Source organism: Pogona vitticeps, chromosome 8, assembly GCF_051106095.1.
Source record: "Pogona vitticeps strain Pit_001003342236 chromosome 8, PviZW2.1, whole genome shotgun sequence".
Classification (NCBI taxonomy): domain Eukaryota; kingdom Metazoa; phylum Chordata; class Lepidosauria; order Squamata; family Agamidae; genus Pogona; species Pogona vitticeps.
The window spans coordinates 20,334,799-20,349,986 of NC_135790.1; the positions used below are offsets into that span (position 1 = coordinate 20,334,799).

The 15,188-nt window shown below is 46.4% G+C and overlaps 1 protein-coding gene across 5 annotated transcripts in view; it reads right to left on the reverse strand.

Moving 5' to 3' along the window:
• Positions 1 to 412: 412 nt before the first annotated feature.
• The window catches only part of ARHGAP32 (Rho GTPase activating protein 32), a 206,474-nt gene continuing 191,698 nt past the window's right edge, over positions 413 to 15,188 (reverse strand). For all 5 annotated transcript variants that reach the window (XM_072979026.2, XM_072979029.2, XM_072979027.2 and 2 more), the window contains 8 exons: positions 14,149 to 14,256; positions 12,042 to 12,187; positions 10,849 to 11,050; positions 9,591 to 9,736; positions 7,952 to 8,026; positions 6,389 to 7,258; positions 4,686 to 5,662; positions 413 to 3,596 (listed from right to left, as the gene is read on the reverse strand). In XM_072979026.2, coding sequence (XP_072835127.2) covers positions 1,347 to 3,596; positions 4,686 to 5,662; positions 6,389 to 7,258; positions 7,952 to 8,026; positions 9,591 to 9,736; positions 10,849 to 11,050; positions 12,042 to 12,187; positions 14,149 to 14,256 — 4,774 coding nt within the window. In that variant the 3' untranslated portion in view covers positions 413 to 1,346. The remainder of the gene's footprint in view (positions 3,597 to 4,685; positions 5,663 to 6,388; positions 7,259 to 7,951; positions 8,027 to 9,590; positions 9,737 to 10,848; positions 11,051 to 12,041; positions 12,188 to 14,148; positions 14,257 to 15,188) is intronic.

The window sequence follows — 15,188 nt, forward strand, 5'->3', positions numbered from 1 at the left end:
TTGGATTCCCATCATCCGGGACAACCTGAACAGGCAGACTGGGGCTGATAGGAAGTCTTCACCTCTGCCTTACTGACAGAAGGAGATGCGTGTGGTGGGCTGACGAACTTTACAGATACTTGGGTAAAGCCAACTGGCGCTTTCTTGCATCTGTAGACGGTGGCCACTAAATTCACAGCTGCGTTTTGGTGATAACCAGCTCTGAAAGGATTAGCAGAAGTCGCTATATAATCCCTTTGTGAACCCTGTATTGAAAGAGACTAGGCAGAGTGCACAGATTCTTCGGGAGGGGGGATTAAAACAGGGTGTCCTCTCTTTATTCAGAATGCACTCTGCCTCTTTTGCACACCCTGCTGAAATGAGAAAGGGTTCATTCAGCAGAAGTTCCACGAATGCTCCGCTCACTGCTGGGTTGTGTAGGAAATTTATTTGCCCTAAAAAATGCTTTTTTCAAAGAGAATGCATGTAAAATATAGCTACTGCCTGCCAGATTTGGCAAAGCGGATCCACTGACAAAAATAGTTATGCTGATGTTTTCTTTCTTCACCCCACCTCATACTTTTGAACATTTGAGGAACTTGCTTCTTAAGAGAAAATATTTAATTGAATGATGTCATCATCTCCCGTATCCCTGTCTGCATGCTTATATGGGTGGATCGATTCCTGATGGCGCTGGAGCTTAACAAGAACTAGAATTACACTTAGAGGAAACAGTACCACCTGTTTAAGGAAAATAAAAATAAAAAATGTGGCAGGGAGCAAATAATGTGACCTCATCTCTTTCCAGGGTTTGAGAGTATCAAGCCTAAAAGGACCAAGTTAAAGTGTTCACTACGGCTCATGGTTCCTTAAATCTTCCCTAATGCTCACCTACAAGGGGCTTTTTCCTGGAAAGAAGTGGACGCCTCACTCGATCAATACATACATTATGCACGGGGTCCTGAAGGTCAGTGACAAAGCTCTGAGAACTGCCGTTGCTTGAAACGTAAGGAAAGTTAACGCCGCTCAGAGAAAACTACCCCAAATCTCCTCCCCTTATTTCTTCTCTTCCTGGAGACTGATTTTTCAAGTTTAAACCAAAGCCTACACAATTGCTGCAACCTACTTTTAAACAATGTGTATGTGTGAGAGAGAGAGAGAAAAAAATCTATACATTTACTAGATATAAAAACAGTAAGCGATGCGTGTGTTCCGGGGAGAACGCGGGAGGGCAGGAGGAGTTCAGTGGGGCTAATGGCAGGAATTGTTTTGAATCTTTTTTTTTAAATTTTACGTATCGCTGAAAAAATAAACCAGTCCGCTGTCCAGCAGAGGCTGCGTACACTCTATCCCTTCTGCCCCTGAGCTCACTCCGCGTGGATCTCCGTCTCCGGCCGCTGTAGACAGAGCTCGGAAGGCAGGAACGCTCCCTGGCCCAAGGCCGTGGCATAAGTCCTACTGTGTGAATGAGCAAAAGGAGGCACAAAACCCCCTCCTCCGGCGTAGCCCCCTCCTCTTTGGTGCTGAGGCATGGTATGGTAATCCTCCAAATTATCATACTGGGACACCACAGTCATGGCGTTTTGGCGTTTCCCCAGGGTTTGGTACGGGTAGAGAAGGCTAGCGTCCCGCTCCGTGCTCTCCGCGTGTTGGAGGCGCAGGCTGTGGCTCCGTTCGGGCTTTGGGGGCGGGGCCACAGGCTGTCCGTAGTGCTCCCCCTCTTTATAGCAGTCTCGGGAGTGCTTCTCGGGTAGCCGGCCTCGAGGCCGCTCCAGATCGGCTCTGTCCTCGGCCTGCTTCACCTCTTTGTGATTGAGCCTCAAGGTGTCGTGGTGGCCCGGGGCATACTTTCCGCCCGAGTGCTGCTGGTACCCAACGGATTCCGGAGGCTCCTGGTGGCCCTTGGGCCGGTAATCGGGATAGTGGGCCCCGTTTTTAGGATCCAGAGGCTGCTTATGGCTCACGTCGTGGGGCAGATGTGTTCTGTGCTCAGCGGAATTACAACCTGCTTCGTGCTGCTTTCTGCTCCTGAGGCTGCTTTGCTTTTGAGAGAGGGGCGGCTTCTCTGCCTGCCCATTCCCGAAGGTCCCGTGGTAATGGGGTCTGTCTAGATCTGGTTCCGGATGGGGCGCGTAGTAGTGGTCATCCCCCTCAGGAGTACCTACCTTGCTCACGTACCTCCCTTCTTTCCCATCAGCAACTGTGAGGAGTCCAGTTTTCCCAGGATCGGATTTGCTGCGCAAGTGAATGACGTCCATGGTCCGTAGGTCGTCCTGTAACAAAGGGGCCACGTTGTCATACTGGGACATGACGGGCCCTTTCACTTTCTGGCGGGCACGGCTCTCTCGGCGGATGGACTGCATGCGGTATTTCTCCATGTCCTCCAGATCCCAGGAGACAAACATGGGCTTGAGGTCAGGGGCCGGGGGCACATCCCTGCTGATGAAGCTGTGTTCTTTGCCCGCCACGTGTCCCACAAGGCCTCCCCGAGGATACGGCGGCAAGCCTGGGTAACGATATAGACTCTTCGTCTGGAGCCTGGAGTAGGACGTGAAATCTCTGCTTGGGAGAGGATGGAACTGCCTCAGCCTCATGGTGCTGTAAGGGTCTAGGTCGCAAAACCCGCCGTCCGCGGCTGTGTAGCAGGAGGAGCTGGAGTAGGGGCTGTAGCGGTAATGGACCCTCCCGTTCTCAAAATAAGGCTGCAGCTGCGTCACGTGGTAATCGGCATGGGGCTGATATGGCTTGTACTGGTAGAGAGGCCTCGGGCAATAGAGGGGCTCATCGTCAGGCGGCACCTCCGTGCGAGAGATGGGGACCGACCGGATGGTGGAGGGGGCGGTGACGTGCAGGGAGTGGACCCGCCGAATGGTCGGGTAAGGCGGCGTCTCCTCGGCGTAGCTCGTGCTCCTCATGGGCGGGCTCATGGAGGACACATACTCCACCCGGCTGCGAGGCTTGGCGTGATGAACGGACGAGGTCTTCCCATGGGTGGCGTAGGCGTTATACCTGGGGCAGGTGGAAGCGGGGGCCTCCGTGAAAGAAGGGTAGCCTGGATGTTGCTCCGATTTGCTGTGGTAGAGCGGCGGGGGGATGCTTTCGGCTCTATGCTGGTGGGCGGAAGTGAGCTTGTGGGGTGTGTAGTTGTCAGGCCCCGGAGGCTCAGAGGGGCCCTCAGCCTTTGAGTGGGAAAAATAGGCAGACTGGAGGCCAGCTGGTTTAGGTGGGGGTGGGGGCGGCGGGGGCGGCAGCAGGTCCTCTGCCGACGGCGGCGATGGCAGCGTGGAAGCAGCCGCGAAGGAATGGTACCCAGCAGGATTCAGGGCATCCACGTGGTTGGAATGCATGGCGGCTGCTATCTTGCTTTCTATTGTTCTCACAGGCGGGACCGGAGGCGTAAATCCGTACGAAGAGGGAGCTGGAACGGACTCGGACCTCGAGTGCAAAGGGGGAGCCCTGACATTCTCCCGGGGCTTTTCCAAATGCCCTTGGTGGAACGTTGCGATGGGGATGGCCGAAGTGCACTGGATGATGGCGCTGTCCTCAGCCATGCAAGCAGGAGCCGGCTCAGCGGGTCGAGGTTCCGGCGGATTGTCTGGCGTGGCTTCTCCTCGCACCTGGCGTGAGAAAGCACACCAAATCATGACCCTTGATCCACAATCACATTCAGAGCTGGACTCAAACTTCAGGGACAAATTGAACTGGTTTCTCTTTGACAAATAAAGAAACTCAACTTAAACCCATTCTTTTCGGAGACAACCACAAGCCAAACTGGATGGGGAACAGCCTACTTTACTGGAGGTATGCATGGATGTTCTCGTAAGGTTTCAAGCTGTGTTTTTCAACCAACAACACTAATGCAGTGTATAAAACAGTTCCCCCCCCCCATATGAAAATCTAAATATTACTGTCATAATTTAAATAAACACAGAGAGACAGACACAAAAGAACAACTAAGGGTGATGCTTTCCGGAAATAGAACGAAGTGAGATCTTATGCTGCTATCAGAAAGCCGGAAGATGAGAGCTGGGCCAACAGAATGGTCAAAAGAAAAGAACATAGTAAAAAGCCCTAAGGTTGATCTCAGGCAAGGCTCTGCTTATCACTGGCCCTGGTGATGACATATCATCATTGTATAGGGTACTCATCAGTAGTCAAATGGGGAAGAACCTTATGTCAAACTTTTGTCTCCTTTACTGTGCATACAATGCCTGTGCCTTCACTTCAAAAAAGGTGGTGGAAATTTAGCCTAACTCAAAGCAACTCTCAGTCAAAAGGCACCCATATGTCTCTACTGGAAAGAAAAAAACACAATTATTCTTAAGAGGGTGCTGGCTTTTACTGTCAGCCATAGGAGATAACACTGTCTGCTGCTATGCTTCCTAGAAGACTCATGCCAATATTTTGTTATTTTCAAGAACTGTTTTAGATGCTATCCTAACAGCGATATCCTAATTTTCAGGCTATTTTTTTTTCCTGGGAGCAGCGCCTTCAAGCATGCTTACCAAATGCCTTTCTTACCAACTCCATGCCTCTGGGCACTTTAGAGGAAGGAAAGAAAAAAACTAATAAAAGCACAAAAAGTAAACTGGGCGGGTGGGGATACATGGACATATTTTTGCCCAGGACTTTCAGTTAATCATTACATCCAAAATGGTTGCTGACGGAGACGTTGGGGTGGAGACGGGCTTCCGATCAAGGATTACCTGGCAGAAGTTGGACAAAGCTTTAGTGCCTGCAGCAGGAGCCTGTCCCACGGCTGGCTGATGATCTGCTGGTTTCTGCGGTGGAAGTTGGTGGCCACCCGCAAGAGCGTGCGGAGCGGTCACGAGACCCGCATCTCCCCATGTGTAGCTAGCGGTGACTGGGCTCGGCTGAGAAGTTGCAGTACTCTGGGTAGATACTGCAGGATCCGTGTCGGTTGCCGCTGTCTGGTTCTTTATCATGTAAGTGAGAGCCGTGGCGGCTGTTTTCTCTCCAGCATTTGTGGGAGGAAACTGGAGTTTATCATCTCCCGCGCAGGTGGGGAAATGTAGTTTGCTGCTGGTGTGGTTCTTCTCCATAGACAGACAAGTATGGAGTGGTGGGGCTTCCACAGACATCTCTGTCGTGGATGGTTCTGGCTGGACGGATCCTCTCACACCAGAGGGAGGGTGGCTCTGATCCTCAGGTGTAACAGAATGAGCAAGATGGTGTGTGTCTCCCAACATATATGGATGGAAGTGGTCCCAGCCCATGCTCTGAAGGCTTCCAGGCATGTCAGCGGAGAGAAGGGTAGGATTCCGGTTTCCAGGTCCACCAACCTGGAGATGGTTGCTACCTTCAAGCATGCCACTGTTTTGGAGGCCCTGATCCACAGGTAATCCACTCCGGTGGTGGTGATCCCCAGGCATAGTGCCCTGAAACCCCAGCTGATCCTCTGGCAGGTGAGCATAGAGCTTTTCTGAAGGAACACTAGAATACGGATGGAACTTTTCTGCAGTTCCTCCCGTCTCGGCCTCTGCCGAGCCGGTACACTCAGGCTGAACCTCTGGTTTCTTCTGGGTGTGAGCGGAGGCTTGCTGGGCAGACTCTGCCAAAGCTAAGGCTAGTATGCGAGCTGCGTTTTTCGGAGGAGGAGGAGGGACAACAGAGACAGAATTGACGGGAGCGGCATCCTGGGGGGAGTCGAGACTTCCTGCTCCTAGTGGGAGGAAGAGTAGAAAAACAAAAGGAAAAAAAAGAGAATGATTTATGTTATCCTGTCAGGAGAGCGAGCAATTCCTATAGAGAGCGTAATTTTTGTTTTTTAAAAAAATAGATGCCTCCACCATTTGGCAGTGGGAACTTCTTGGCGTGACAAAGGGCGTCTTCGGTCAGACATGCAAACCGGGACAGCAGTTCGGCGTGAAAAGTGCAAGAGGTTCCTGTCGCACTCCTAGAGAGTTAGGCAGTAGATAATGCAGAAAGGAAAGGCCAGATCCGTGGGCTGGATCTTTCGTACCATTTAATCAGAGGTTACTTTTGGCCAAAAAAAAGAGAAGAGGGTCCCCTTCTTCAAGTGTAGCCAGATTTATTTATTTATAGTTTTAAAAAAAAATAGAAGGTCTATCAGGTGGCATTATGGATTTGCAAGGATGGCAAGCGATCGTTTTTCATGTTATGAAAGAGTGAAAAGATATAGGGCTATATAAAATATTCAAGCATTCATTATTTGCGATGCAAGGAGACCGCAGAGAAGCTTGGGGGGGTTCCTTTAATTCTCTCTATTAGGACCCGAGCAACCTCCACATGCTCTGGAAGACACACACTCTGGCTCTTTATTGCCAGATTTTTTTCCCCCTCTCTTTTTTTTTTAAAGGCACGCAGAGAAGCAAGAGAGCCGGTCGCTTGTGAATTTATAGAAAGAATGGAGGAAAACACACTGTACCTGGCTGTATCTGTCCAGCAAGTACAGGCTTACTCTGGCTGCTGCTGGGCATGGGTGGGTCCGTCTCTTCGTGAAGATCTGGTTTCTTAGCATCTTCTGGATTCTGGTGTCCTTCACTGGATCTCCCCTCATTGGCTTTCAGGGGTGATGTCACCAGTGGCGGTGGGGACACGGACATGGATTCACTGGTGCCAAAATTTCCTTTGGCCCAGTCTGAAGGGGCCAAGCTCCCTGATCCCCCTCCGATTACGACGTCCGGCATTCGGCTGGTTATAGTGAAGGAGGCTGGCTCTGATATGTTCGGTGGTGATTTCAGTGGCTTTCGCCCCATCTTGGGGGAGAAGGCGTGAGCAATCTTCTCAGAGAAAGACTGGGGCTTGGATGGCTTCTCTTCCGTGGGGCTCAAGTCTAGAGTGAAGAAAGGACTCATGGTCTTCTCTTGATAGGGGGAGACGGGTTCCGAGCTGGTGGCACTTCCAGGGGTCTGGCACTGGCTGCCTGAATCTAGCTCCTTCTTGAAGACGTTTGGCTTGTCCTTTAAATTAAAGTCTACCGACTCCAGCAGGGAATTGCTACTGTCAAGACACTCTGACTCGGCTTTTGGGGGACTGCACTGAAAAGACATGGGATCAAAATCCAGGCTGGCCACCCCGATCTCAGGTGGGCTCAGGTCAACATCTTCTGATGATTTCGGAGAGATCAGAGCAGGAACATGGAGATGCCCCTCGTCTCCGTCACTCTCGTGGTCGTGGGGCAGGTTGTCATAGGAATTGCATCGGTTCATGTTCCCTAGGAGTTCTCCATTAAAAGAAGCAGACAGTGCATCGCTGCTCGACCTTGGCCTTCGGGGTCTAAACAGCTTGGAATCGCCTAGCAAGGAAGAGAGCAAATATCCATTAGTCTATACTGTTAAGTTCCATTATGTAACATTGTCTTGCTCTTTATGTTGCAGATAAATAAATTACAAACATGATTGTATTTTGTATTCGCGAAGGCTTTCACGGCTGGGATCTGATGTTTCTTGTGGGTTTTTCAGGCTCTTTGGCCGTGTTCTGAAGGTTGTTCTTCCTGACGTTTTGCCAGTCTCTGTGGCCAGCATCTTCAGAGGACTGGAGTAGGAACAACAGAGCATGGACAGAGTTCCTATTCCAGTCCTCTGAAGATGCCGGCCACTGGTGAAATATCAGTAAGAACAACCTTGAGAACACGGCCAAAGAGCCTGAAAAACCCACAACAACCATGGGGTATTTCCCCCCTCTGTATCTTGGGAATGTATTTTGTACTCTTACCTTATGTAATCCCACAAGTTTTGAGCTAAAATGAAAGACACCCACCCCTTGCCCCTCCTTCACCCTGCTATTGAGTTATTGCAGTTGAGCTATTCCCAAGTTGAGCAGCGAGAAATATCTGAAATTTCTATTTTGGATTTTTTTTAAAGGTAGTGGAGGAATTGTTAAAATTGCCCCCCTTTTAAAAAAGAAATCACATCTGGTTTATTAAGGGACAAAAATGACCCCACCTGGGGGGAGGGGATTTTAAACCCAAGAAAAGTTTCCATCTTACCATCAATGGCATGTAAAGACGAGAGTGATTCTTCGCTCTTAGCTGAGCGCAGGGTCCCGCTGTCTCCTCGCCCTCCTGGTCAGCCAAAAACAAAACAGAAGTAGGAAACTAAACTCTCTGTCAATTCATCACAACAGAAAACAAAGACAGTTTCCTTAGGAGGGCATTTATGTTTTTACTGGGATTCTTTTATCACAGTTATCATTTATAGAAAGGGTGGGCAAAGCGAGGCTCTCCAGATGTTGTTCGACTATAGGTAAGCTGATTAGGGATGATGGGAATGGAAGTCTGCCTTCATGTTGCCCCTTCCTTGAATTATGATAAGTTCTCAGGACACTGAAACTGCAGTGGAGTAAATATTAATACAAAATGTTGCTCGTAACTAGAACGGGCAATGATTCCATTCATTCACTTGCAGGAGGAGAGTTTTTGAGGGTGATCTAGACTCTTAACCGTGGGATACTCAGGTGTTTTTGGACTGCAACTCCCAGGAGCCTTCACCACCAGTTGTGCTGGCTGGGGTTTCTGGGAGTTGCAGTTCAAAAACACCTGAGTAACTCAAGGTTAAGAACCACTGATCTAGACAGCATACAGCATCAAAAAGTACAGGATACCGGGGGGGGGGGTTCATCACTCCTTCAAGCTTAAGAAACCTTTCAGAATGTATGGGCTTCCTTTTGTGGCTGCTATCATGCTGCCTTACAATTATACAGCACTTGTTAGATCAATAGCCTCCAAACTGATGTCAAATTAGACGTTTGGCCATCAGTGATGGGAAAGTGAATTCTCAATTAACTATGTTTCAAATCCTCCATCCTGCTTAGATGGCTTCTGGGTTCTACTGGAAGTATACATCCCCACTGCCTGAAAATCCAATTATTTTCTATAATTGACTTTTAAAAGAGGGTTGGGGAGCATCCAGGTTATCTTTTGAACACAAGAAGGTGGTGAGTTTGGTCTTAGGGCAGCAACTTTTGAATCAGGATGACAGAGTGATCATCAAAACAGCCTTATATTTTCTTTAGCATACTTGCAATGGGGAGTAATCAGTTCAGGAATGGTGCACCTCCTTTGGGGAAGGCTAACAGTGGTGCCTCGCTTAACGACTACCTTGTTAAATGACGGAAGCGATTGACGATGAAGTTTTTGCAATCGCTTTTGCAATCACAAAATGATGTTTTAATGGTAAAAAATCACTTAACGATGATCGGTTCCCTGCTTCGGGAACCAATTTTTCGCTAAATGACGATTTTGAAACAGCTGATCGGCGGCTCTAAAATGGCAGTTGGTGTGCAAAATGGCTCCCCGCTGTGTTTTAGGACGGAGTCCTCACTTTACAGGCACCGAAAATGGCCACCCCTATGGAGGATCATCGCTGGACGCTGAGGTATTTAGCCCATTGGAACGCATTGAACCGGTTTCAGTGCATTTCAATGGGCTTTTTCATTTCGCTTGACAAGGATTTCGCTTAACACTGATCTCAACAGAACGAATTATCCTCGTCAAGTGAGGCACCACTGTAACTCTACTTAAGCAACCACACAGGCCAGTACTCACACTATTCTAAATGACAACCAAGAGGACTGTCATTCCACAATTTACTACTGCCGTAGAAGGGCAAAGGGGCGGCGGTCCTTACCGGCCAAGGCTATTGCTTTCATTTCGGAAGGCTCACTTGGATTGCGTTGCAACTTCCGTTTGGAGATTGAGGATGATTTCCCCAGGTTGAAGAAAGAGCGCCAGCTGCCAACTGGGGATTTCTTCACTTTACTGGGCGGTCTCTTTCTGCAGGGAGATAACAGATAGGAGATTGCATTTTAAATAAATGTTCTAAAGGGTGTAAAGCATACCTAGTTATTTTTAAAAAAGATGAAAGTAGAATATATAGTTGCACATTCATTATTTGGCATTAATGAAGACAAACCAAACTTTCATGTCTACTTGAGACAGATATTAAAGAATATTTAAATGTAAAAACTCTTGTCTATAAAGGATTATAATACTGACTGTATGTGTGTGTTCTGAGCCATCAAGTAGGAACCAACTTATAGCAACCCTAATATGGTTTTCAAGTAGAGTAAGATATTTAAGGAACGGTTTTACCAGTTCTACTTTCCCAGTGAGTTTCCATGGCTGGTCGGGGATTCGAACCCAGTTCTTCAGAATCCTAGTCTATCCACCATACTAACCTAGGAATGCCATAATACTGACTTGAACCCAAGATAGAGAGGCAACTGCAGGTTGATAACAGGACTGCTCTCACTTCCATCGTACTCGAATCCACTCTTCACAGCTAAATCTTTTCTTTCAATAATTTGCAGTCAAATTCCCCTTGTCATTCCTGAACTTGGCTCAGGTCTAGGTTGAGATGTTGCTGTTTAGTCATTAAGTCGTGTCCAACTCCTTGTAACCCCATGGACCAGAGCACGCCAGGCCCTCCTGTCTTCCACTGCCTCCTGGAGTTGGGTCAAATTCATGTTGGTCGCTTCGATGACACTGTCCAGCCATCTCGTCCTCTGATGTCCCCTTCTCCTCTTGCCCTCACACTTTCCTAACATCAGGGTCTTTTCCAGGGAGTCTTCTCTTCTCATGAGATGGCCAAAGTCATGGAGCCTCAGCTTCAGGATCTGTCCTTCCAGTGAGCACTCAGGGTTGATTTTCTTCAGAACGGATAGGTTTGTTCTCCTTGCAGTCCAGAGGACTCTCAAGAGTCTCCTCCAGCACCACAATTCAAAAGCATCAATTCTTTGGTGGTCAGCCTTCTTTATGGTCCAACTCTCATTTCCATACATCACTAGGTTCTCTCTCTCTCTCTCTCTCTCTCTCTCTCTCTCTCTCACACACACACACACACACACACACACACAGAGAGAGAGACACATAAGAGACACACATACCTTTCAGTTGGAAAGTCTATGATGGTATGGAATTTTCCTTGTAGAGCAGCTGGTCCTTCACCCACTTCAATGTATTTGCTATCTGCCACAATAGGAGAGTTTATCTGGGCCTGTGTCCTTGCTTGTGCTTCTTCTAAAGTGAGCAGCTTTGTGGAGGGAGAAGATACCAGCAGGGATTTAGGTCGTGATAATGAACTGTGACCTGCAAGAAACACAAGACCAAGAAAAGACAAGCAGGTGAGTGGAGTGCGAACAAGGGCCAACCTAAGAAACAAACTGGGGGAGTTGTTTGCACAAGCTAGCTCCTTATTCGGTCTACTACACCAATACAGAAATTGAGGGCCATATGATCACCAAGAAATTTTTGTAAAGTGAAAACAGATTTCTTTTTGGAAACACAATTCCTTCTAGAAAAATCCATGATGATCCATAGGGTCCCTTCCAGCTCTGCAGTTCAGAGGTTTTTATTATTAAGAGAAAAACCTGCTCGTGAGATTTCCTGCCCAAGAAAAAAAGAAAAATAGAAAGCACGCAAGGAAGAGAAAGGGAAGAGACCTGAGAGGGAGGGAAGTGAGGAAGTTCACAGTCTTGAATTCCTCCAGCTTACACTCATGATTGTTTTTAGTTGTCCTTTGCTCTCTATTTTCATATTTAATTATCCCTTTTATCCATATTCTTGTTTCCACCATTAGATACAGCACTCCATTGGTCATTCAAAATCAAAAGTGGTTTCTGAAATCCCAAGGCAGTTTTCTTGGGTAGCAACAGGACTTCATCCATCCATCCTTCTCTTTCCCAAGCCAATCACTAAGCATGCTGATGAAAAACAGGAACCCTCCTTTCTTCCTGACACTTGTCTGTGAAGATCGGATAGAATGATGATGATGATGATCTTGGGACTGCATCGCTGGAAGGGGCCCTATGGATTATCAAGTTCAGCCCTTGTCTGGGAAGCATTATGGGAATCAAACTCCCAACTTCTGGCTCCACAGCTAGAAACCCGGATATATCTATCCAGCAGGCAGCTAGAAAGGCTTCTCATTCGGCAGTAGCACAATTGCAACAACTCCCCCAACTCCAAGCAAGTGGAGCACGGTCTCTACTCTGCAGAGTATCATAGCAAGAAATGCCCCAAATATTTCTCAGTCCCAGGGGCCATGCTGGCTGCTGACGGGAGGAACTGCAAGCCCTACCTGCACTCTCTCGAATGACGGAGCTTAGTTTGGAGCTGAATAGGACATCCACGTGATTGAGGATGAATTCCACAACTACCGACTGGATTCGCACTTCCATAAAAGCGGCTGTTCCACTGAAGCAAGCGGATTCTATTTGCTTTGATCTAAGGGAAAAGAAGAGAGGTTAAATATCAACCGTTACAACAGACAGGGTGAGTGCCAGAACACCATGTCAATCTAATGCTGGTGCAGAAACTTCAGACGTAGCCAACTGTTCTGTCCTTTCACAAGTTCAAAGGCAGGCTTAGTGTAAGGTAGGAAACCTGCCCACTCCCTGCGGTTGGCCTCCAATTCATACCATCCCTGACCGTCAGCCATACATATGTGGGGCTGGTGATAGTTGGGAGTCCAACTATATCGTAAAAAGTCCTCACTCCCTGTTTAGAGGCTCCACCTACATACATACATACATACATACATACATACATACATACATACATACATACATACATACATACATACATACATACATACATACATACATACATACATATGAGTAGACATGGTCTAGAGAGGCGGGGTAAAAATCTAATAAATAAATAAATAAATAAATAAATAAATAAATAAATAAACATACATACATACATACATACATACATACATACATACATACATACATACATACATACATACATACATACATACATACATACATACATACATGAGTGGTCGACCAGACCAGATGGGTGGGATATAAATCAAATACATACATACATACATACATACATACATACATACATACATACATACATACATACATACATACATACATACACACACACACGCATACATACATACATACATACATACGTGTGTGTTTGTATGTGTGTGTGTAAACATTTGCTTTTTAAAAAACTTCTCTCCTAGATTCCTTCTTTTTTAACTAAAGCTTCTCATCAGCGACATACAATGTTCTGGGTCACCCTTATATGCACCTTAGCCATTGCAGGTGGGGAAAAAATGATACTGGAAATAAAAATACACTCCTCCATTAACTGTCCAGGGTTGAAGAAAAGGCTACCACACTCTCCTGAAAATATGAGGAGACACAGTCTCCTCTAATGTTTTAAATTTTTATTGTTGATTGATTGTAAGCCGCTTAGAGTGGTCGAATGTGACCAGATAGGCGGGATAGAAATGAAATAAATAATAATAATAATAATAATTTGTGAGGGACTTGGCAGGATTAAAGTGTACCGTAGGACCTCCTTAGCTATGGGGTGGATATCCACTGATTCACTTATCCAAGGTCTGAAAATAATAAAAATAAAATTCTCCCCCCCTCCACAATATTGTTAATGATGGTTATCAGAACTGGCCACTAGAGGGAGCCAGAGATCATGCTATTTATAGCATTTGCTGCAGAAATACTTTCCTACGATTTCATTACCAGAACTGGCCACTAGATACATAGAGTTCAGTATCAAAATAGCATTGCAGATACACAGTTCCTACTGTGCAAGCTTAGAATACAGCTGTAAGTTGCATACACACAAAGTGCAGCAATGTAAACATCTGGCTTACACATTTTGCCTTCCTCTGTTTGTGTATACTATAAGATAAAGTCATTTTGCATGCAAGTTTCTACATGGAAAAGCACCAATGAAGTGTGTAAGACATATACAATTTAGCTCAACAGTCCCGGTCTTGCTCTCTCTCTCAAAGTTTCTGTCTCTCTTACTCTCAAGGTTTCCATTTAAGAACCCTTCCCACTGCTGTCAATAAAGGTTCTGACACGAAGTACCGTATTTTTCGCTCCATAAGACGCACCTTTCCATAAGACGCACCATTTTTTTAGGAGAAGAAAACAGGAAAATATAATCTGTTTTCTTCGCTCCATAAGACGCACAGACTTTCCACCCCCCCTGTTTTGTAGGAAAAAAGTGCATCTTATGGTGCGAAAAATACGATACTTTTTTTTAAGGAAGATATTGAGAGTGAAAGAGACAGAGATAAGCACTAAATCTCTAAAAGCACATTTAGTGCTTAATACCATCTTGTGTTTAAAGCACGAAATCATCCCGATTAAGATAGCAGATCTCCCATGTGAAACAAAAAAACTTACCTTAGCAGGTTTGGTGCCCAGACAATTGCTAAATTCTTGGTGTGCATGTTTGTGATGGCACAGTAATCAGCGAGATGAGCCAAGTGCCTCATTAGGAACTCAAGTGTCCTGGAAAAATCAGGTAGAAACATTCGTGATAAAAGCAAGGACTTAACGCTGTGCCACATTTTATATATTTTCATGGGTGGGGGAAGGAGGGAAATTAATTAGCAAAATGTGGTACCCTTAAATGTGTGCAAATAAAAATAAAAGCAAACATATCTGTTTTTGAAATTTCTTTTTGTGCCACAAAATTTTTTAAAAAAAACTTTTATTTTTATTTTGGAAGTCCAGCGTTCTTGGATACTGCATGTTTAAACAAACAGTTATTTTATTCTCCCAATCAGTCATTCCTGACCAGTTTTTATCCAAAGCCATAAATACAATGTGAAAGTCATAGAGGCTGAATCAGGATTAGAGATGGGCACGAAGCACTGGTTCGGTGGTTCGTGTCAGTTCGTCCTCTGGACAAACGGGGGTTCACTTCTTCCCAGCCCCACTCCTCCAGTGGACACCCACTCAGAGGCAGAGTCCTGGCTTCCCTGCTCCTCATCTTCCATGTGCTGCCTCTGAGGAGACCTGGCTGGGAATTGCTGAAGACCTGTTCGCACAAACTGGCACGAATCGCTAAGCTGGTGCTTCATGCCCATCTCTAAATCAGGTCTGTATTAGTCTCGTAACAAACCTTATCAAGTGGTGTGTGAAGAATTGTGTTCAGTCTGTGGCTCCCTTCAATTATGCCAGGGTTGCCCAAGGGGTAGGGTGGGCATATGGCCTATATTGAGAATGGCTGCTCCCAATAATCCAGAAAGCTCTAGTGAAGTGTCATCCCCTCGGACACCACTAGAGGGAGACTTTGCATTGTTTATTCAACGTACAAATCGGAACCGCTGTATGAATACCGACCAGCAGAATCATTCTAGTCTTCTAGGCAAGGGATAAAAATAAAATCTGTCCTGCTTCAATGAGGATATTAAACATGTTAGAAACATCAAAAGTTT